Consider the following 25,157-nt stretch of genomic DNA (forward strand, 5'->3'; position numbering starts at 1 on the left):
ATACACCTAATCCTATAACTTGGGAGGCAAAGATGCTTCTGGATCTCTGTGAGTTCAAGGCCACACTGGAAGTAGATAATGGTAGTGCTGGAACAAGTCTTTAATCCCAGGACTGGGAGGCACACATGCCTTTAATCCCAGAAGTGATGTCTGAGCAGAGAAAGGTCTATAAGTCTTGAGGAAATAGGAAGACACTCTTTGAGGTTGAGGATTTCATAGAAGTAAGCTAATGGCAGGCTCTTTTGCTTCTCTGATCTTTCAGCTTTCTCCTCAATATCTGGCTCTGGGGTTTTTATTATAAGAACTTTTAGATTCGTTTTACATCTATGTTTATTCTGGTGGATAGGTCTATCCCTCAACTCTTATCAGAGAAGCATTGTTTTGCACTCTATGGTGATTAACAAAGAAAACTACCATCATTCAAAGTGCTGAGAATAAGAGTCTCTGGAGGGTCCATCTAAAAATTGGACATCTATATGACAGCTATTCCTCCAAAGATTAGGAGATCATAATTGAAGATGGGCAGAAAAAAATATATGAATAAGAGGTGGTAGATGATTTCAAGGAAATAGATCTAGTCTAGACCAAACCAGGGCACTTACACATGTGAATTTACTCTCTAGAACAGTACACACAAACACTACACAAGATTTAGAAGACAAAATACAAGCAGAGTGGATATGGCAGGAAGTCCAAATCCTAGGTGAAGAACTGATGGGAATTTCTGGCTTCAGAAAGAGGAAGTGCCAGATAACTTAAGTCTTTCAGAGAGAGAGAGGCTAACGTTGCTTTCATATATGCCCCTGCACTAGCATATAGGCATCACTAAGTATAGACTCTGCTTTCCTTCCTTTCTCCATTCCTTCCTTTCTTTTCTTCTTTATTTCATCTTTTCTTAACAAAGCACATGGAATTTAGAGAGAATACTGATGTGAGATAAGAAGGGATTTGGAAACGAGATAATAGTGGGTAGTTTTTACTTAACCACATTAGTATGAATAAAATACTCAAACACATAATTATTAACGTTATAAGCTAAATAAAGAAAACTAAATTGATTTCTGTTGAAAGAAGTGAGAAAAGCCTAGATCCAATGGGACATAGAGATTTCTCTACTGTTCACACAAATCTCACCTCAGAGTTTTTATCACCTTCTGTGGGACACAGGTCAGCTTTCAAGCATCAAAAAAACTCAGTGCATCTTCAAAACACCTTGTCTCTTTGGAGATATTCACAGGAAACTCTCAAGCATCTTTGTTAATTAGCAACTGGAAAAAGTTTCATGAATTATTTTGTTCCCCAAAGCAAACACTGTCATTGCTACTGCAGATGAAATGAAAATTGAACTTCTGGAGGGAGGTGAGGTCACCGAGTCACAAGAGCTCTACCTCAGGCCTCAACTGGCTTTCACACGGCACTAGTTATTAATAAGCCTAGATCTACCCAATGAACTCATCACCCTTCTGAGACAAGAAGCCAGGTGAGTACTTCATGTTTCAGTTTGAGCAACAGAACCAGCAAAGAAGAGAGGCCTGTGTAATTGTTCATGTCTAGCAAAGGGAATCTGATGTAGGAACAGATTCTTGGAACTGAGAGAGAAGGCATAAGAATAATTCCATAGCTCCACATAAGATGTGAGTGAGAAAGACAGAAGTGTTCATAAAGTTTTGCCAGTCACTGTTGGTTTTGACTATAAATGCCCACCTTAGAGTAACAGTGAATAACACCAGGATAATGCAGTCTGTCTGTGAACTTACTGAAGTATTGTGTGAAAAGTGATAATTAACTTTACCTTACATGATGTGTAGAATATTTTTGCAGTATGATTGCTAGAGTTGAACTTACCCAAGTTTATTATTGTATTTCTTTTTCATCCTCCTAGATGTGGTAGTGCAGGTCCACTGGCATCATTTTCTTGGGAAAGTTCATGGCCTCTTGGTAAGTACAACATGGAAGTAGAGCTTTAAACATCTTCCAGGGATGTTGAGTTTTCACATGAGCCTGTTGGACAGTGGGTATCATAAATGATGTCCTATTTCCTACATGTATGATCAACAGAGCAGTGAAGTCACAATTGAAGAATGTCTTTATGGTATTGTTCTGACAACATGTCACACTCAAGTAAGCATCACAGTTTGAAAATGTAAAATAATGTTGTTTTGGGGGGATCAAGGTCTTAAACTGTGATTCCATGAGGCTTGTTAAAGTCACCAGATGACATTTACCCAAAAACCTAAACCCAAACTCAATACCTTCCTCCTTCCTACCTTGTTTCCTTCCTACTTTCCTGCTTCCTTACTTACTTCTCTCCTCCCCATTCCCTTTTTTCTCTCTCCCCCTTTCTTTCTTTTTGTATGACAAAGTTTTTCAACAAAAATCATAATCATAGTTTTCATGGGAATTGCACAAGTAAAGTACATCCTGCAACACAGTGGATATATTAAACACAATACCATAAGAATCTCAAGTTCCCCTGAATTAACTAACCCAAACCAGGTGTCTGCTGCACTGATGCGGTGATCAGACATCAGAGGTTAGAACATTTTACTTGTGTTAGGCTGTCATAAATGGAGTCCTATATCAATCAGTAACTCTTGCATATTTTGAGGATTTTATTGGTCTATATATTTTTGTGTACTTATATTTTCTTCCTCAGCACTGCGGTCTGGAATTCTCCTATTAGAAATGACATAAAATTGTTTGGTTATGAAAATTCTTGACAGTAACTCACAGAAATCTAGATAGAAGGAACACATCCTATGGTGATATTTTATTTGCGTTAAAATGTTATTTTATTTGTATGTTAAGAAATAAAGTTTCCTGGGGGTCAAGCGAAAACCGAGCCATTTTGCAGAAGTCTGGTGGTGTTGGCTCATGCTCTTAATCTGATCACATGATAGGCAGAGTCTTTATGTGCTCAAGGACAGCCAGAGGTGACCTGAACCTTTAATCTCAGTACAAACTTTAGAGACTTGGAGGTCTGTATAGACAGATAATGATGAAGAAATCATGTAGTTGGATTTAAAACCAATGAGAGCTAGATCAGAAAAACAATAAAAAGACTGATCACACAGAAAATGTCTCTCTCTCAGGGGAACGACAGCAATGACTGGTAAGCCAAAGGCTTCGCTAGTGCTCTGATCTTTTGGGCTTTTAACTCTGCATTTAACTCTATGTGTCTTATGTAATAAGACCATTTAGAATTCCATCTACAACCTCCATTGTAGAATTAATTTTGTATCATCCAGTAATATTTGCTTCAGCAAGACCATTTACAGGGCTGATATTTTTTTATTTCACCTTATTATGGATATCTTTTTAAGAACTCTGATTTTGAGAAATGAGGAGTGGTATTATGCTCATTTGTAAAATGGGTGTGATTCAGTTCTGCATTGTTCACTATTGTAGGTGATGGTGTTTGGGATGGCCATTCAACCATAAAATATTGATTGTATTCACTGTCTTTTGACTTTTAATGTATTAATTTAGCTGCATTTTCGTGCACTTAGGGTCATGTTTTTCCATGTCCAATAATGACTTTTCTTTTGGTTTTCTTGGAAGCGTTCTTTTCTTCAGTCATCAGGAACTGAGCAATTTCCACAAGTTTCTTTTGCAATTTCTGGTTAATTTCACACTCCTATCATTCCAGAACCCTGGGGGTCACTCATGCAGTAGTAGAGAGAGCTTATCTGATCACTCTTGGTTCCATTCCTCCATCCTCTCCATAGTTAACTGCTGACTCCAGAGAACTCTAGGATGTATGTCTTCCTTTTCCTCTTCCCAAAAAATCTCCCTTTGTGGAACAGACTCTCTAGTTCCTTTTTTCTCTCTTCTGAATACCGCATGTAATCCTCAGTTGCCTGCTTCTCCTGATTTCCTGAGCATTTTCTCAATCTGTACTTTAAGATCTTTGTAATACTTCTGGCACTGTGATTGGTTTTTTTTATAGCTTCTTTCTGGAGTTTCTTACACATCTGCAGATGATATTGGTCCAAATAGCTCTGATGAATATCTGATACCAAATACTGCCCAACTTCCTATTTCTGTAGCATGTGAGCCATGGTGTGGTCCTTCAGGACAGCACTTTGCTCATACTGTGAACCCACCAAGACAAATTTATGCCATTGTGGCTGCTTGGCCTCTGCTCCATGTTGACCAATGTGCACACCCATTGTGATGGTCAGAAACAGCTATTTATGTTGACCAGACAGTGATGACAGGAAATCTACCAAGCCTGGTATTGGTATGTACAATTTTGCACATATCAATTAATTAATCATGGGCTGTCACAGGGTATGTGATGCAGGTTTGCATGTCAAAGCTTCTGTGATTGTTACTGGATGATATAAAATGCTAATTTCCTTTTTGAGTGATTCTTAAAACTGGGATTAATGGAGCCTAGGGATGTTGCCACCTTCCATGTTAGCATTCTGTTGGTGTGATATTTAGTTCTTATTTAGCCAGGGTTATGTTGAGACTTCAAGGTTCTTGCTTCCATGACATTTCTAGGAGATGCAATCTCACAGCCAACATGTGTTCCACTGATGCTAATAGTCTTCCTGCTTCTTCTATAACAATGTTCCCTGAGCTCTGAGTGCAGAAATTGTAGATGGATCAATTCAGGCTTGCCACCACAAAACCACTTGTTCTTGGATTTTGATCAGTTGTGGTTTTTTGTAATGGTCTCCTCTTTTTGTTAAAGATTCTTCTGCATCTGTTTCCCTCAGTCATTGGCTGAGATTTCTACATTAAATTAAATTATAAAATAAAAGAGAATTTTCTTCTCAGACATCTAAGAGTTACAGGTAATGAAGGATTGCTGAGGGCAGAAGGAAAAAGTCTTCCTCAGAAAAAATACCCAAATCGAGTAGGAAATGATGAACAGTGAAATCATGTACATACAAGTAACAAATGCAGATTGAGAATATACATACATATATACATACATATATATATATATATATATATGTGTGTGTGTGTGTGTGTTTGAATATGTTTATATGCATTTGTATGTGTATAGACATGTATAAATATAGACACACATATATATGTAACAACATCTAAAGAAAATAGGTCAATTTCAAATAATTTGAGAAGTATGTGTGTGGGGGTACTTGGAAGTGGTTTGGAGGAAGAAAGGGACAATGATGTAATTATATTTTAATTAAAAATAATAAAATGATGGAAAAACGCCTTATAAAAAGCTTACCTTCTTTAGCACAAATTAAATTGTAATTATATAATGCGCTTATTCTAAGAATAAATGAATATTGAATAGAATGTTGGAAAATAAATTAAAGTTTGATTACTGGCATGTAAGATTTCTGTTTCCAGCATTCGCTTCCTTCACTTTGTTTGAATTTTTATCTGCTTGTTTTGTGTTTTTATTTTCTCTTTTTTATTTGCTTACACAGTAACAAGTTTCCTTCAAGCATTTTAATACTTATTGTTTTGATTGTCACAAACCCTCTGTTTTCTCTATTTCTCTGGCCTCTTTCCAGTTAACACTGTCCTCAGTTCCCTCAGGAAACAATATTGTGTCATTATTCATTGTAACCAGACCAACAGCCTGACCATCATCTAAAGAATTGTACCAAATCACAGAATTATCTTCTGGAGTCTGGCAATAAGAATAATTAACTTTTCACAAAGTATAACAAGGATTCTAGGAAATTTCTCCTATTTTCTACTATCCAGTCATTTAATATAGAGAATGATCATAACATCCACAGGTTTGATTCTAATGTACATAATGGATGCCAGCACCTTGATCATTCTCTCTTCAGGAGGGACCTACATAATGGAATCTTTGGGGTTGAAGCAGTTCCAGAATGAATATATATGCAGGTTCCTTTTCTACACTCAAATTATTGGTACCACCTGCCTCTTGAATGTCTTCCAGGTCATGATCAGCAGTACCAGGATATGCTGGTGGAAGAATCATAAAGTTTACCCTGCAGCATGTGTTGGCTGCTCCATTTACCTCCTCTAGGTCTTGTTCTATAGTAGTGAGTTTTCCTGTGTCCCACCCAGTCCCACAGCCACTTGGACCCAAATAAACACAGAGAGGGGCAAATTATGTTAGCAAGTACTTTCAACTTAATTTAATCCATTCCTATTATGTATATGTTGACACATAGCTGTGACATTACCAGTCTGCTGTCATGTTGTTGCTCCTTTGGTGGTGGCTCACAACATCTTCCCCACTCTCCTTCCTTCTCTTCTCTCTCCAGCTTGAATGTACTGCCTAACTTTATTCTGCCTTCCCTGATTTATTTGTATTCGTATAGCATATGGGGACTCCAGAAATACACCATGTTGTACATGGTACAACATGTACATGTTGTTGTACACCATGAGAAAGGACCATTCAGATCTTTCATGAATTATATTCTCTTTCTTTTGGGATAACAGTTGTAGATCTCTCCCTAAAAGTTACTGAAGGCTGGTTACTAGTACACATTATCTTTCCATGAAGAGACATTTTTCTCATTAAATAAAGGTACTACAATTTCAGTTGGGTCCGTTCCTGTCAACTGATGAAGTCTTAATTTACCTTTTAGCATCAAATCAGGGATGTTTTCTACAGAGGCCTTTAACTTTTTACTTGGTTTATGTGGTAGAAATATCCATTCCAATATAACATCTTCTCTCTGCATGAAAACCTTGTGGGGGAGTGTCAGAAAGGGAGTATGACCAGAAGGCAGTTGAGTTCAGGAGTCACATCATCCACATGTGCCTGTCATATTTTCTTTTCCACTAGAGCCAATTCCTTCCCAGGGTCAGTTTATAATTCTGTTGTACTGTTTAAATCCTCATTGCCCTTTAGGGTATTGGCCAAATTTACTAGTCCATCTTTACACATTTCAATGATGGTTTGTAAGTTGGAAATTCTTCCTAACAATTTTTGAAAACAATTGAGAGTCTGCAGTCTGCTGGCTGGTTGTGACGCACACTATTAATCCCAGCCCTCGGGCAACAGAGACAGGCAGATCTTTGTAAGTTTGAGGCCAGCCTCCTCTATGCAGTTAGATCCGCGAAAGTCCCACAGCTGCACAGAGAAACCCTGTCTCGAAAAAAGGGGGTGGGGCGGAAGAGTCTGCTATCTATCTCTCCTCAGTTGTCCCTTCTAGGGTCTAACTTTTTTGTACATCTATCTTATCCTAAATAGTAGAATTTCCTCTTTGTAGTTTTCAGGAACATTTTATCCCTGGTTAGGTAACCTTTTTTTTTTTTTTACTTCTTCAAACATGTTTACCTAGGCACCTAACTTTGATTAGCTAATAAATTTCCACATAATGGTAGATTTTAGGTTGTGGAAATTTTGCATGAATTATTTCCAACATTTTTTTGTACAAAATATCCACATAGGGTAGGGCTATTAACTTTCCCTGTGGGAAGACTTTCCATTGATATCTCTTGAATGGCTGGGAATTATTATAAGTAGGTACTGTAAGGGGAATTTTTTCTCTATTATTTTCTTGTAACAATATGGTGATGAAACAAACTTTTAAGTCAATAAGTATAATAAGCCATTTTTGGGGTAACAGAGAGGGCAAGGAATCCCATTTTGTATGAGACAATGGGCTGAATTACTTTATTTAGGGCTCTCAGATTTGTCAGCATTCTCCATTTACCAGATTTCTTTTTAATAACAAATACAGGAAAATTCCAAAGGGTGGAAGATTCTTCAATGTGTTGAACATTTAACTTTTCCTGAACCAGCTGTTCTAAAGCTTGTAGTTCCTCTTTTATTATAGGCTATTGTCCAACCCAGATAATTTTATCAGTAAGCCATTTTTAAATTAGAGCCATTGGTACATCTGAGAGTTCAATGGCAATTGTGCTTTTTATGTACAGCCTGAATGGTTGGTGGTTGCTTTATATAGTATCTTATCATTACTCCCCAGAACGTGAATTGCTCTATATCTCACTTCTGAGATTGGAAGAATTTTCATCTTGGTATTCCACTATTGTAACAGATCTCGACCACAATGATTCACTGCTACATTTGCCACATACAGCTTCAGCCTTCCTCTATGTCTTTCTGGCCCTATGCATTCAACACATCTCAAAATTAGCAGAGATAGAGTGGCAATCCCTAGAAATTAGACATTTATCTCTTGAAGAGGCCAATTTAAAGCTGCTGTATGGCATAGAAAACATTTATGCTTACCCAAGATGGTTTGTACATTTAAATCAGTGAGATGGTCCTCACCAAAAATATACTCTTGGGAGATCTCAAAACCTCTGATCTCACCTTGCTGTTCAAGGGCCTTAGTCTCTTCTTTCAACCAGATTTTCCATTGTAACTGCTGGCTATATTCTACCACAGCTGGGATAAACTGATTCCAGTCATCTGGTTTAATGCTATTTCTAGAAAACCATGTATTTAACATGTATTTTACATATGCTGAATGTATTCCATAGGTGACTACCACTTCCTGAATATGTTTTAAATCTCTCATATGAATAGGGTGCCAAATATATTGTATATGTTATTCAGAATGAGTATTACTTGCTGGCTCTCAGGCATGATGACAGAATAAGCCATTTTATAAGAGCCACCTGGTGATATTAATTTTTGAATGGTTTTGCCCTTCTACTCAAAAATTTCTTTATTATTCCTACTGAGAACCTCCTCCAGAGTTTGAAATCAATTACCTACCTATTGATTTTAGTTTGAAGTCTATTTTAGTAGATATTAGGATAGCTACACAAGCTTGCTTCTTAAATCCATTTGATTGAAAAGTCTTTTCCAAGCATTTTATTCTGAGGTAGTGTGTGTCTTTGAAGTTGAGGTGTGTTTCTCGTATGCAGCAAATGGATGGATCTTGTTTTGGTATCCATTTTGTTAGTCTGTGTCTTTTTATAGGTGAATTGAAACCATTGATATTAATGGATATTAATGACCAGTTGTTGTTAATTCCTGTTTTTTGGTTGTGGTAGTGTTCTATGTTTCCCTTCTTTGGAATTTGTTGGTGTGGGACTATCTATTGCCTGTGTTTTCATGGGTGTATCTAACTTTCTTAGGTTGGATTTTTTCTTCAGTTGCTTTCTGTAGGGCTTGATTTACAGAGAGATATTGTTTAAATCTGGTTTTATTGTGAAAAAATTTTTTACTCCATATGTTGATTGAGAGTTTTGCTGGGTATAGTAGTCTGGGTTGGTACCCATGGTCTCTTAATGTGTGCATAATGTCTGTCCAGGCCCTTCTGTCTTTAGTCTCCATTGAGAAGTCAGGTGTTAATCTTATTGGTCTACATTTATATTTTACTTGGCCTTTTTTCCTTTTTTTTTTTGTTTTTTCGAGACAGGGTTTCTCTGTGGAGCTTTGCGCTTTTCCTGGATCTCTCTCTGTAGACCAGGCTGGCTTCGAACTCAAAAACATCCTCCTGCCTCTGCCTCCCAAGTGCTGGGATTAAAGGGGTGCACCACCACCACCACCACCACCACCACCACCTGCTCCTTTGCAGTTCTTAATATTTTTTCTTTATTCTGTATGTTTAGTGGATTATTATGTGGTAAGGGGACTTTTTGGGATCCATTCTATTTGGTGTTGTATAACTTTCTTGTATCTTTTTAGGTATTTCCTTCTTTAGGCTGGGAAAGTTTTCTTCTAAGATTTTGTTGAATATATTTTCTGTGCCTTTGAGTTGTAATTCTCCTTCTTCTATCCCTATTATTCTTAGGTTTGGTCTTTTCATGGTGTCCCAAATTTCCTGGACATTTTGGGTCATGACCTTGTTGGCTTTAGTGTTTTCTTTGACTGATGAATATATTTCCTGTATCGTATCTTCAGTGCCAGAGATCTGCTCTTACATCTCTTGCATTCTGTTGGTTAATCTTGCATCTGTAGTTCCTGTTTGTTTACTCAGATTTTCCACTTCCAGCATTACCTCAGTTTGTATCTTCTTTATTGTCTTGATTTCAGTTTTCAAATCTCAAACTGTTTCCCTCATTCTTTCTCAACTGCTTTAAGGGATTTTTTCATGTCCTCTTTAAAGATCACTATCATCTTCTTAAGGTCATTGTTAAAGTCGATTTCTTCTGTTACTTCTTTGTTGGGATGTTGAGGTCTTGCTGATGTAGGTTCTGATGGAGCCATACTGTATTTTTGTTTGTTTGCTTGTTTGTTTGTTTTGTTGTTGTTGACTGTATTTTTGCACCCATCTTTTTTCTCCACTTGGTGCAAGTGGAGTCTGTGTCTGAGAGAGGCTCTCTTGGTCTGATTGATACTCTTGGTCCAGTGGCAGCTCTTGGTCTAGTAGGTTCTGATGGACTCTGACTCAGAGAGCAGCTATTAGTCCAATTAGCACTCATTGTCTCTGTCTCAGGGAGTTGTTGCAATTTTTTCAATTCTGATATTGGGAGGGTGTGCGGCTTGTGTCTGGTGCTGGCTGGTGGTTGTCTGACCTGTCTGCAGATAGTCTGACCTGTCTGTAGTAGGTCTGCCTGCCTACTGACCTGAAACTTGGACTGCAATGGGTGATAGTTTAGCAGCGCAGAGTTGTGCCCCTAGGCCCCATCTAGACAAGGTATTACCTCTTAGTTCAATCAGGTGCTGGCAGGCTCTGTCTCAGGGAACAGTTGCAGTCTTGGAGGGCAGATGGGATTTGGGGAAGGTGGGGCTTGGGTTACAGGGTCTGATGGGGGATGATGGTATTCTGACCTGTCTGTAGCAGGTCTGCCTACAGACTGGCCTGAACCTGAGACTGCAATGGGTGGTGGTATAGGGGTACAGGGTTGTGCTCCTGGGCCCAAAGCCTAGGGACTGAGGTGTTTGGGTATGAGGATAAAACTCACTTCTTAGTCCAATCAGGTGCTCTTTGCTCTGTATTTATTGAACAGCATAGAAGCTTCACATGAGTAAGGAATGAGGGATGCTTTACCAAAATATTTAAAAGAATTTTTACAAGGGAATGAGACACTGATACCAACTGCTCTCAATTGACTCAGATAAGAAACAGTACTGTAATATCACTGGATATAGATATATCAACCTATATTTGTATCACTTTCAACATTTATTGTGTATATTTGTTTCATTAGGTTGATTTCAAACTAGCTGTTTTAATCACTTATTGCTATAACATACATATGCACCAGCATTGCTCTTGTGTCAGCTCATGGAAGATTACATATTTTAGGAGTAATGTTATGCATTAGCTTAGGTTGTAAAAACTGATTACTTCCAAAGCAAATAAGGTTGGTTGTTATGTTGTTCTCTTAAATGCAGGTTAATCACAAACTCTAAGCATATAGTTGAATAGCAGTGTTAAATCTTAAGTGACCTCAATTTAACTCTTCTTGTGAGGTCCAGTAAAACTTCCAGTCTCTTCAAATGAAAGAGACATTTTCAAAATGATGCATCCCCAAAGTAGAGTGCACTTGTAACTTCACACTTTGCCTTTGGTCCCTGCTCCCAAGATTATAATCACTGCTTGTTCTGCTACTAGGACTCTAAACTTCTAATACCACAGGAGAGAAGAGGGACTTTACTCTTCTTGCCTACCCTTCTGTGATGTTCACTACTCAGTTAAAAGTTTCTCTTGCTTATTTTTTTCAAAGGTGATGTAAAGTCCCTGGGCGCCACTGTCATGGTTACTTCCTGTGACATCATCCTGTCATACTCTTAGGGTATGAGAACTGTGTACATTCAGCCTTCATCTTGGGGATTGCTGTCAACTTTGTAGCTATATGACGGTTGTGGGTCCTATTGGAAACTGAGTTGCCATCCAGCAGCCAGCTTCACAGATGCATTCTATCTGCATAGGTGAGTTAATTTTCTTCAGGCACCCAGTCTTCAAAGGACAGGGCAGTCTCTGGAAGGTGGGTGAGTTCAGACTTTCAAAATGATCTTTCTCTTTCAGGAAAGGGGTCCTGCACAGGTTGAAACTTCATTGTAGGAAGAATCAGCCAGAGACCTGACCCCAACAAGATTTGTTGGAGGCTGCAGGTGAGAGACTATCCTGGATTCCCACTTGATGCTTGATGCTTTTTTCCAAGACTTGTGACTGTTCCCAGTCAGGAGGGTTCCTGGTGACGAAGACAGTTTATTACTTATTCTCAGATTCATCTGTTCTATTTCATTTTCTAATCTCAGGCTTGTGCAGTGGGTTGGTAAAACTCTGCCAGAATTTAAAGAGTTATAAGAGTAACTTTGAGAGTTGTTTGATATCCCCTGCATATTTACACCACAGATTTTGCTTTCCATTGGGGCTTTATATGCATGCAGATTTTTTTCTTTATTGGAAACTCCTGTGTACAGTGGCATAGTGAGAACTTAATATCCTTCTTAAAGGGCTATGTTATCTGGATTGTGAAAAGAGGAGTAACTGGTAAATTGGTGTCTCTGTATCCAAATTTTAAGTCCATGGGCATTTGACTAAGTGAATAACTGCAGCCTAATATCACTCAGGTCTGAGGCCTCTGATATGTCCACTTCCTCCAAGACATGGATCTTCATGTTCCCCTAAATTTGCTTTCTGTTTGTTTGATTTTTGAGACAGGGTTTATTTATGGAGTCCTTCCTGTCTTGAAACTTGTTCGATAGACCTGACTAGCCTCAAACTCATAGAGATCCTCTGGCCTCAGCATACTAGGAACTGGGATTAAAAACATGTGTCACTATTCCCAGCCCAGATATTGCTTTTGAATCACATAGATATGTCAATTATTATTGTGCTATGTGTTAGGTACCCATTATATCATTGACTGACAGTATATTAGTATCTATCAATTTCTATAATACTTACAGTTATATTAGTTAAATTTTATGGCCCACAATTCAGAAGGCCTTCTCCTATTGTTCAACAGTTACATAGGTCTCTATTGTGTTTTAATTTTAATACAAATAATTGAAGAATCTCACTAGTGATCCTTCTATTGAGTAATCACCTTCATTTCATACTGTTGTAAATATACTGAAGTTTTTTTTTTGCTATACATGTCTTTAGTCATGGTTAAGTGTGATAGAGTTATATTCAAAATAATACATGCCAAATTAAGTGGTTAAAATTAATGTTGAAAACACTTAAAAGCCAATATGAGCACATATATGTACATGCAGACATATGTAAATGCAATTACATTTGTGTGTTTGAAAAAGGAGAACTCAAATGTTATCATTCCTGACAGCTAGAAGCCTTACATTTTTTATTACTCTCTATTTTTTATTCCAAATTGTACAGTTTTTCTTATTCTCTATTATTCATTCTCATTTTTTAACTTGGAGAAATTTATATGTATTTTGATCATTCACATACTTACCCCACTCCACACAGTTACACCATGTTTTCAATTTCAATTATAGAAATTGACCCACTCATGTTTTGCCTTTTAAATTTCTTAACACATAAAGCATAGCTTGTGGTACCCACATGATATTGGGCGTGTGACCATCTACTATGCCATTGTCAACCTACTATGGGCCACATTTTTAAAGGGAACTGACTCCACCTTTCCTAGTAGCTATCAGTTGTCCATAGCATCTTAGTTAGGGGTTACCATTTTCTGTGGAGTCATACAGTCTCCTTTCTTAAGCCTTTTACAATTTGCTGGGACCATGGTAACCTGTAGTGTTTCTGCAACCAGGACATTCATCTGAATGTAGTTTGGTCATTAGATCATCTCACCAGTGCACTGTGGATATTAAACCTGCAATTAACTGCATTGTGCTTGAAAAATGCTAAGACATATTTATGGCATAATAAACTTTAGTTTTTACTACAATGTCCCAGTTAATTATCTGCAATTGAAACAATAGCAGTTCACTGAGACCTAGCAAACTATTTACTAGGAAGACACACATTAGCATTACTTATGAATGTAAGGTAATATTGTATATGCAGTACATTGTTTGGCATGCTAAGAAAAAGGAAGTCCAACTTGTTTAACAAGTGTGCTCTGGACATGTTTTGCATTGACCCAGGGCCATGACAGAATGGCCTCCAGAGACATGGTTGTAGGGATCTTTTTCCTGTCCCAGACTGTACTGGGAATGCTGGGGAACTCAGCTTTGCTTTGCTGTTTTATCATTGCTGACTTCTCTGGAATCAGGGCAAAGCCCACTGATCTGATTGTCAAACACCTGGTCTGGGCCAACTTCATTGTTCTCTGCAGAGGAATCCCACAGACCATTGCTGCTTTTAGTCAGACTTACTATCTAGATTATGTTTCCTGTAAACTTGCCTTTTATTTTCATCGAGTTGGCAGAGGAGTATCCCTTAGCTCCACATCCCTTCTGAGTGTCTTTCAGGCCATCACCATCAGCCCCAGTAGTTCTCGGTGGGCACAGTACAAGCCCAGAGCCCCCAGGATTATTGGTCCATTCCTGGGCCTATGCTGGGCACTCCAGCTTTTGTTATATAATTTTATTTTTGTATATACAACCAATATAAGGGGTGGAAGAAATGTTACTGGAATACAAGATTTTGGATATTGTACTGTTATCAATTCTGAGAAACTGATCAGCATTCTTATTGTAATCCTAATAGCATTCAATGATGTCGTTTTTTTGACACTCATGACGTTGGCCAGTGGCTACATGGTATTCATCCTGCTCAGACATAAGCAGAGGGTGCAACACATCCACAGATCCCTGTCTCCTAGGTCATCCCCTGAAACCAGAGCCACCCAAAGCATCCTCACCCTAGTGTGCTGCTTTGTGATCTTTTATGCAACCTCTGTTGTCTTTACATCTTATTTATCTGCCAGTGAAGGATCTAGGTGGCTGTCTAACACTGGTGCAGCCATGGCGGCATGCTTTCCAGCACTCTGCCCCTTTCTGCTCATCAGACACTATGCTTCATTCTTCAGGCTCTGCTGCAGTAGTTTTTACCAGACAATACACTGTGCTTGTGTAGTCAGAGAATTCTAAAAGCTCTGCTGTCTGCATCCCTCTATCCATGTTTTCTACTCAGTTTCTATTCTGTGAACACACTGTCAATACCAAACTTTGCAGAAGAAACCCATTGTCTACAAAGTTTCTTCCCAATGCAGTTTGTCTTGTAGTCTGGGACACAGGTCAATCAAGCTGTATGATATTAGTGCTGAAACAATCAGCACTCACAGTTTTAATGGAGAATATCACAGTAGCAGGGAGAGTTAACCTGTGGGGTTTAGGTGGAGTGTAGTCCTTCAGGTGATCTTCTCAGTGAATGAGACTTTTTAAATTGACATTGTCACCTTCAGTACAAAAGTTAAACATTGCAGATTGCACCTGGGCCATCAAATCAAGTGTTGGTGGCTGTCAGAAAGTAAGAACAAGTGAAGAGGATGAAAAATGTCAGAATGATTCAGTGATGGTAATGAAACATGCCAGTGTTGGCTACAGAAGGGAATGTATATTTAATAGACAACATATTTCTTAAATCTAAAGTATAACTCCCAGCCCTGTAAAGTTATTAGAAATACATTTTTAAAAGTCAGGTTTAGGTAAACTTTCAAATAAAATTGTTTAGAATTGAACTGTAGTAATTTCATGCACAATAATAAGTACTGGAAACATTTACATATGTAAGCATTAGGTTGATAGTTTAAATTAAGACAAAGGAGACATGGGAGACTACAAGAGGATTAGCAGGTAGCACAGACTTTGCTGTCCCTGTTTTGAGGAGAAAGAAGTGGGAAGATTGTGTATTTGAGTTCAGCCTAGGTGGCACTGTGAAACTCTGTCACAAAATCCAAAAATACAAGAAAAGACAAATTTGGAAAGTTGGAAAGGTCTGGAGTATGATCAGATGTAAATCTAGGCTATATAATTAAAAGAGAACATTTAAGCAAACTATGGTGCTATAAAGTCTCTCTGAGGAACATATGAAAATGGGAGGGTTGAATTGGAACAGGGACAGAGTGGGAGGGCAGGAATGGAGATATCATGATAGGCAGGGTATAAAAGAATTGGAAGAGGCAGGGTGCTGGGAGGCACTTAGGAATCCACAAGGATGACCTACCTTGGAGTGCTGGCAGTTTTCTAGATGGTACCTGGACTGGTCTACTCTGGTGACCAGTCTAGGGAATACCCTAATTGTCATCATAGAGCCTTTGTCCAGTGACTGATTGAGGCAGATGCAGAGAACCACGGACAGACTCCATGCTTAGCTCTGGGAATCCAATTTATAGAGAGAGAGGAGGGATTCTTCAGGCAGAGGACAGTGAGACCATGATGGAAAGAAGTGCAGAGATGACTGACAGTGCAAGTGGAAGCCCATGAACTGTAGACTAGTGGCTGTGGAGCCCCCACGGGACTGGGCTGGGCCATCTGGATATGAAAGTCTGTTGTTCAGTTCGAACTGCTTGGGGGGCACTCAAGCAGGGGGTTTGAGATCCATCCCTGGTGCATGGTCATGCTTTTGGGAGCTAGGTGCCTGAGGTGTGATGCCTTGTTCAGGCTTGGTGCAGTCCAGAGGGGCTTGGATCTGCCTAGGCTCTAATGACTCCCCATGGGAAACCTTGATTTGGGAGATGTGGGGATGTGGGGTGGCTTGGGAAGGAGCGCTGGAGGGTGGGAGGAGGGAGGAGGTGAGATCTGTGGGTAACATGTACAATGAGTAGAAAATTTCTTAATAAAGATAAATGGAAAAAAGTCTCTCTGGGGGAGTAACTTCACCTGTTCTATTTTAAAGTTGTTATTAGTATTGATCATTAACTTCCAAAGCTAACTGATGTAAAAGACTAATCTGCTCTGAAGAGAAGGGAATTCTGCCTGCACTTCCCATGATGGCTAAGGATGCAGCATTGCTGCTTCCATGTTCTCCAGGCTAAGAGCTCATTCCACAGAGATTGTACTTCCACCCTCATTCATGTGGTTCATCTCCTCAGTTGAGCTCTATTCTCATTGAGGATGATTTAGAGTAGTACATAATATTTACTGGACAAATTTTACTCATCTATCCACAACCCTTTTTAATGTAAATTTATATTTGACTCCATGGATGTCCGTGTCTTGTATGGGAAATGATTCACAATTGCCATGCTTTCAGTTTTGCAAAGTGAGATTATTAAGTGTACAGTCAGCAGCAGTGAAAGAAGAAAACAGCAAATACTTTGAGGATAGTAAAATTTCAGATCAGACAGATGCTCAGAACATCCAGTACATACTGATCTGGACAGCCTAAGAAACCTAAGAATCAGTGGGATGATAAAAATGTTGGCAGAGGAAAACATGGAGGAGTAGAGAGAATAAAATTGCCCTCAAGATGTAATGTATGAGAGCAGAATTTTAAAATATTTTTTTTGATAAATAAACCAGAACTACACACTTGAAATTAAGAAAAACATTATCATTGAATGGTTCTGACCTAACTGGATGTCCGCATCCAGAAGTATACAAATTCACCCTTGTTCATTACCTTACTCAAAAGTCAAGCCAAGTGGATCAATGAAGTCAACATCAAACCAGACACTGAACCTGCTATACATGGAATATCCTTAAATGCATCAGCAATGGAGACAATTTCCTGAAACAGAATACAGATATCACAGGCACTAGACCGGCAATTAACCAATGGGATCTCATTAACTCAAAAAGTAACTATAATGCAAAGGACTTGGTCAATAGGACCAAACAGCAGCCTCCAGAATGGAAAACAATTTTCATCAACTCCACATCAGATAGAGGGCTAATATCCAAAATATATAAAGACCTTAAGAAACTAGACATCAGCAAACCAAAGAACCCAATTAAAATGGTATATATACAGAGTTTGCAAGAGAGGTATCTCAGATTTCATGTTTGTTATTTTTATTTCTTTACAGTAACAGGTTTATTTTTGTCTTTATTTATGTGCATGTGTATGTTGGGATATTGTGTGGCAGTGCCAACAGATCCAAGAAGTTATTGTCACATGCCCAGAGATGGAGTTTCAGGTGCTTCTGAGCCTCCTGTTACATAGGTATTCAGAACTGAACTTGGGGCCTCTAGAGGAGCATCACATGCTCTTACCAACTGAAATATCTCTCCTGTACTTCTTTTTTTTTCTGAGACAGAGTCATATGTAGTCAAGGGTGGCCTTGAGCTCACTGTGTATCCAAGGCTAACCTTGAACTCATAATCCTTCTGGCTTCACCTGCTGAGGGCAAGGACAGTAGGCAGAATCAGCATACTCAGCAATGTAGGATGAATTTAATAAAATTTTATATATTACATAATGTTCAGGAATGAGAAAGTTTTGAATAAATGTAATGAATCAAGCCACCAAAATTAGAGATAAAATACTATGCCATTCTTGTTTTTCATGTAATACCTCAAAATACATGAATTATAAATAAATTTGAATTCAGTGGATTCATACAAAGAAAAGACACCTTGGAAAAAGGCTGAATGAGAATAAACACACAGATTAGTAGGATCTCAAATACCCTACATTGTGTGATACTGAGAATGAGACACAGTGGGTGGTGAGGGAGGGTGAGACAGTAAAACTTTTAGAGGCTGGCTCTGTAATATATTAGGGGATCAAGTCAATAAATATACATTTCTCCTTAGGTCATTGTAGACCAAGGATTCACCAAACTCATACTATCATCATTTCTATATAGAAACCACTAAGTTGCTGCAGATTTAAAATGAATTATGAGGTCTGTAAATGGCTTGGTTCTTCAAATCTCTAGAAACCCATAAAAAAGGTTGGTTTTGCATGATGATTACCTTTAATTTTAGCATCACCTTGGGAGGTAGAAAGAGACAATTATAAGTTCCATGATGTTCCTTGAGTCTTACACAGTTAAACATCTGTGGTGACTTGAATAATAAATGCCTCCATAGTTCATGAGCTTTAATGTTTGAGTATGGGATTTTTATAAGAAAATGAATATATTCAGAAAACATTTAACCCAGGGACCTCCCTGGGAGCAGACCTCCTCTTACTGACTTGAAAATAGCTGCAAGAAGGGAGGGTCTGGCCTTGAAATGCTTTTCACCTGCAACCTTCCTTTATCTATGTTAGGCTCAAGCCTCAGGTTTGATTCTCTCCATTGTGTGGATTGAGTCTGTTCAGGAGGAATTCCATGATAGAAAGATGTTAATTCAGGGAACAGCAATTATATGTTCTACCTGAGAACGTCCATTCCTCTGCATTCTGGAGATTTGAAAGAAAGTACTCACGTGTGTAGGTATAACATATCTGTGATGCTTGTCTCTGGATGGAGACTAAGTGAGCAAAGGCACAGGCAGACTACCTACAGCAGTAGATTGGCAGCAACACCTAATATGTATGTTGTATATGCTCCAAGAACTTCTTCCCAATGGCTTATGGGGTTGTATTAGAGAAGACAACACTGATATAGCATTTGTGAGGGAGATGACATCACCACTGGACAACACTGTTCACATCAAGGAATAGAAAAGATTTAACTGAACAATTGGCATCCTATAGGTACAGGCTGGTAGTATGATATTATTCTCTTCTAGGGTGTCAAGAGAGGGAGTCCGGGGAGGAAGAATGGACAGGAGTTGGATTCTGGGAACCAAAGACTGATAACAAAGAGTGTAGCCAAGTGGACCCTTATATCCTGCCATTTGTGTCCCTCAAATTTAACTGACAACTCCTTGCATCTAATTTACAAGATTCATCTGTAAGTGCTGGAGATTTGGTGAGTAAACCACTTGTTGTATCAGCAATATAAATGTAGCTGAGATCCCAACAACCATGTAAACAGCCACACATCAAAGGCAAACACTTGATGTAGCGACATGTAACTGCAGACTCTGAGTACGAAATGATGGCTTCTTCTGTCACTTTCAAAACTTTCATTTTGTTGGTCACACATTCCTAAAACCTGAGTTTTTACATTTGTTTCAAAATGATCCCCAACTTGATAGTTTTTCTAATACTATGAAATGATTATAAACAACCATCAACAATGAAAGTTTTCCTTGTTTGTTGCTTTTTCTTTCATGTGGGTTTTTGGAATGGTAAAAATTGGACCTAAGGCTTCATATGCAGTAAGAATCCGAATGCTATGGAACAGCCTGGGCCACTGAGTGGTGCTGGCATAGGGATGAGATTGGCATCCAGTTTTCTAATACCATTTAGAAATGAGTTCTGGCTTCCACCATGCTTCATACCAACCTCTGTGTGAGTGGAGATCTCATTGCTTTCAGAATCTTCATAGGAAAATATGGCTCCAATCTGGTGCTGCAGAGCCTATTATTGAATAAATTCAATCAGAAGAAACTAGGTGACACTCTGAGAAGGATTCCTGAAGTCTTGCACAGATGACATGAGGATATGGGGGAAAAAGTCTCTATGATAAATTGAATGAGAACAGCTCACATATGTGACCACTTGGTCCACAGCTGGTAGACCTGTTTGGGAAAGATTCAGAGGTGTGGCTTTGTTGAAAATGTGTCACTGGGGAGAGGCTTGGCTTGACATTTCAAAACACTTGTGCCATTCATGGTGTGCTGTCTGCTTCCTGCTTGCAAGTCAATTTGTGAACTACCAGCTGTTGTTTCAGCCAACTGCTGTTTGTGGCCTACAGTCCTCCATCATAGAGCCTAACCTTCTGGAACCTCAAGCCCAAAATAAACTCTTTCTTCTATTAGTTGCCTTGGGCAATACAAATGTAACTAAGACATTTTTTCTGCGATTTTATAAGCTGGATCATGCAGCAGCCTATCTTAGAATGTTATAGGAAAATGCAGTACCTTCTGCTCCCCAGTGTGGCCATCAAATCTCCCCTAATATGGACTATAGAAGAAGTCTGGAAATGACATTTTCTGTGTATGTAGTAGGAATGTAACCTGATCCACCTTCAGTGCCATCACTTACTTTCCAAATGCAGTGGGCAATGATCTTCAAGTTTGTCAGAAAGGTTGGTTTTAAACTTTGTGTTGCCCAGTATGTAACAGAAGCTACTGAAATTATTTCAGCAGCTACATATTTGTGGTCCAAATTGATCCATCCTTCCACAGTCACTCCAAGTACATCCATTACAGACAAAGAATATGGATTGTAATCTAAAATCCTATCAGACAAATGTAGATTCTATGAAGCAAGGATTTAAGAAGGTCTACACCTAAAACTTTCAAATCCAAACACAACAGAATCTGTTATTCTTGCAGGGTGAGGAGGACTACTATTTCCTTGTGATTATTGTGACTATATGTATATATGGAGGTAAATATTTTTGGTACTGATCAATACCAGTTTTACAACACCAGACTCTAAAAAGAAGGTGTTCTTATAGGTTCATAGGAAATATAATCTATGATTCACTTTCCAAGGTTCCCTGAGCTAGCTTAGGTCCAGATAAAAAACAAAAACTCTAGACCCTGCTGTGCTAGTTAGTGTATACTAGTCTTGTTTTTTCTACCTCCACTCAAACTCAGCAAGTTAACCCTCTACCCAAGATAAACACTTAGAGTAGAAAACTCCTAAAAGCTAAATTTGCAAACAAGATCTACAACATATGAAATGTAGAGAATTCCTTTTTTGTCAAAAACAATTTTCTTATCTATATGCCCTACCCCATTCCCTTCCTCCAGAGACCCCAGCCTGAAGCTTGGAAACCAACCCTCAGCTCTATCAGTAACTAGATGTGAATGACTGTGGTCATATCCAGAGAAGCCCACTCCTAGGACCCATTTCTGGGCCCCATCCCTTACCCAGGAACACCCGCCCAACACGGCCCCAGTTGCCAGCCAGTAGCCAGGGCTCCTATGGGAAGGTTCCCTGTTCACCAAGATTGCTCAGCTGCAGACACTACAATCTACATGCTGTAACACCATTCCTATCTGCTGGAGACCCCAGCCACTTCCTGAGACTTGGAAACCAACCTCCAGCTCTATTCAGGACTAGAGAATGAACTCTCATTGGACCAAGGGCAGTCATTGGACCAAATTAACCTCAGCAGACAGTGAATCTGCCAGCCCTTTTTAGACCAAGAGTGGCTTTATGAGAAGTAGAATCTGCCACCTCTCATTGGACGAAGAGAGGCCTCCTGAAACACGGAATCAGTCAACTGTGACTGGACCAAGAGTCCTGAGAAGACAAAGAAAGCATCTGTGACTCACAGAATCAACTAGCTTGTGTTGACCATAGAGCAGCTCCAATTAGACACCAGCCACTTCCTAAGGCTTGGAAACCAACCCCCAGCCTCATCCAGACCTAGAGGTGAGTGACCTGAAAGCCCCTAGAACAAGAAGGAGCAAAGTCACCCAGGAGGAATAGATGCCAGAAAATAATCAAATTGAGAGCTGAAACCAATAAAATAGAAACAAAGAGAACAATTCAAAGAATCAATGAAACAAACAGTTGGTTCTTTGAGAAAATCAACAAGATAGACAAGCCCTTATCCAATCTAACCAAAAGAGAAAGAGAACATCCAAATTATCAAAATCAGAAATAAAACGGGCAACATAACAACTAACATTGAGGAAATCCAGAGAACCATCAGGTCATACTTCAAAAACCTCTACTCCACAAAACTGGAAAAATCTAAAAGTAATGGATAAATTTCTGGATAGGTATCACATACCTAAGTTAAATCAAGACCAGATAAACTATTTAAATAGACCAATAACCCCTAAGGAAATAGAAACAGACATTAAAATTCTCCCAACCAAAAAAAGCCGAGAACCAGATGGTTTCAGTGCAGAATTCTCCCAGATCTTCAATGAAGAGTTAATACCAATACTCTCTAAATTGTTCCACACAATAGAAACAGAAGGAACATTACCAAGCTCCTTCTATGAGGCTACAATTACCCTGGTTCCCAAGTGAAACAAAGATGAAACAAAAAAAGAGAACTACAGATCAATCTCCATCATGAACATTGATGCAAAAATACTCAATAAAATACTGGCAAACAGACTCCAAGAACACATTAAAACAATTATCTCATGGTCATGTAGGCTTCATCCAAGGGATGCAAGGGTGGGTGGTTCAACATATGAAAGTCTGTCAATGTAATACAACATATAAACAAACTGAAAGAAAACAAACACATGATCATATCACTAGATGCTGAAAAGGCCTTTGACAAAATCCAACACCCCCTCATGATAAAGGTCTTGGAGAGATTGGGAATACAGGGAACATACCGAAACAAAATAAAGGCAATTTACAGCAAGCCAACAGCCAACATCAAAGTAAATAGAGAAAAACTCAAAGCGGTTCCACTATAATCAGGAACAAGACATGGAGGTTCTCTCTCTCCATACTTATTCAATATAGTACTTGAAGTTCTAGCCAGAGCAAGAAGACAACATAAGGAGATCAAAGGGATACAAATTGGAAAGGAAGAACTCAAGCTTTCACTATTTGCAGATGACAGGATAGTATACATAAGTGACCCCAAAAATTTGATCAAGGAATTCATACAGCTTATAAACACCTTCAGTAATGTAGCAGGATACCTGATTAACTAAAAAAAATCAGTAGTCCTCCTATATACAAATGACAAATGGGCTGAGAACGAAATCAGAGATACATCATCCTTTATAATAGCCACAAATAATATAAAATAGCTTGGGGTAACTCTAATTAAACAAGCAAAGGAACTGTATGAGAAGCACTTTAAGTCCCTGAAGACTGAAATTGAAAAATATGCCAGAAAATGGAAAAATCTCTCATGCTCATGGATAGGTAGGATTAACATAATAAAAATTGCAATCTTACCAAAAGCAATCTACAGATTCAATGCAATCCCCATAAAAATCGCAACACAATCCTTCACAGACCTGGAAATAATAATACTCAATTTCATGTGGAAAAACAAAAAACCAGGATAGCCGAAAGAATCTTGTACAATAAAGCAACCTCTGGAGGCATCACAATCCCTGACTTCAAGCTCTACTATAGAGCTATAGTAATAAAACAACAGCTTGGTATTGGCATAAAAACCGACATGTGGACCAATGGAACTAAACTGAAGACCTGACATTAATCTGCACACTTTTGAACATATGATTTTTGACAAAGAAGCCAGAACTGTACCATGGAAAAAAGGAAGCATCTTCAACAAATGGTGCTGGCATAACTAGATGTCAACTTGTAGAAGACTGCAAATAGATCCATATCTGTCACCATGCACAAAACTTAAGTCCAAGTGGATCAAAGAATTCATTGATCCAGTTACTGTTAATCTGATAGCAGAGAAAGTAGGAAGTAGTCTTGAACACATTGGCACCCAAAATCACTTCCTAAATATAACACCAGTAGCACAGACACTGAGAGAAACAATTAATAAATGTGACCTCTTGAAACTGAGAAGCTTTTTTAGGGCAAATGACATGCTCAATAAGACAAAAAGACAGTCTAGAGAATGGGAAAAGATCTTCACCAACCCCACATCTGACAGAAGGATGATATGCAGAATATATAAAGAACTCAATAAACTAGACATTAAAATACCCAACAGTCCAATTAAAATATAGGCTAAACAGAGAATTCTCAAGAGAAGAAGCTCAAATATCCCAAGGATATTTAAGGAATTGCTCAACATCCTTAATCATCAGAGAAATGCAAATCAAAATGATTCTGAGATACCATCTTACACCCATCAGAATGACTAAGATTGAAAACAGGTTATGTTGGAAAGGATGTGGAGAAAGTGGAACTCTCTCCTCTATTTGTGGGAATGCAAGCTTGTACAACCACTTTGGAAATCAATATGATGCTTTCTTAGAAAATTTGGAATCAATCTCCCCCAAGATCCAGCTATACCACTCGGGCATATACCCAAGGAATGATCAGTCATACCACAAGGGCACATGCTGAACTATGTTCATAGCAGCATTATTTGTAATAGCCAGAACCTGGAAACAACCTAGATTCCCTTCACCTGAAGAATGGATAAACAAAATGTGGTACATATACACAATGGAGTACTACTCAGCTCAGTACTACTCAGAGAAAAACAATGGCAACATGAGGTTTGCGGACAAATGGATGGGACTAGAAAAAATCATCCTGAGTGAGGTAACCCAGACTCAGAAAGACCAACATGGTATGTACTCACTCATAAGTGGATACTAGATGGCAAAGGATAACCAGACTGCAACTTACAACTCCAGAGAGGGTACCTAGTAAAAAGGACCATAAGAAAGACACACAGATCACCCAACAAGAGAGAAATAGATGATGAGATCTACATGAGTAAACTGGGGTTTGGGGGTAAATGGATGGCAAGGGTCAGGGGAAAGAGAG

General features: G+C 38.7%; 1 protein-coding gene across 2 annotated transcripts in view; it reads left to right on the forward strand.

Annotated features, from left to right (window-relative positions):
* The window catches only part of LOC121824926 (vomeronasal type-1 receptor 4-like), a 29,217-nt gene extending 12,784 nt beyond the window's left edge, over nucleotides 1-16,433 (forward strand). For both annotated transcript variants that reach the window (XM_076570962.1, XM_076570972.1), the window contains 4 exons: nucleotides 1,330-1,480; nucleotides 1,883-1,938; nucleotides 11,572-11,776; nucleotides 11,874-16,433. In XM_076570962.1, coding sequence (XP_076427077.1) covers nucleotides 13,946-14,881 — 936 coding nt within the window. In that variant the 5' untranslated portion in view covers nucleotides 1,330-1,480; nucleotides 1,883-1,938; nucleotides 11,572-11,776; nucleotides 11,874-13,945 and the 3' untranslated portion in view covers nucleotides 14,882-16,433. The remainder of the gene's footprint in view (nucleotides 1-1,329; nucleotides 1,481-1,882; nucleotides 1,939-11,571; nucleotides 11,777-11,873) is intronic.
* Nucleotides 16,434-25,157: the final 8,724 nt, after the last annotated feature.

Source organism: Peromyscus maniculatus, chromosome 1, assembly GCF_049852395.1.
Source record: "Peromyscus maniculatus bairdii isolate BWxNUB_F1_BW_parent chromosome 1, HU_Pman_BW_mat_3.1, whole genome shotgun sequence".
Taxonomy (NCBI): Eukaryota; Metazoa; Chordata; class Mammalia; order Rodentia; family Cricetidae; genus Peromyscus; species Peromyscus maniculatus.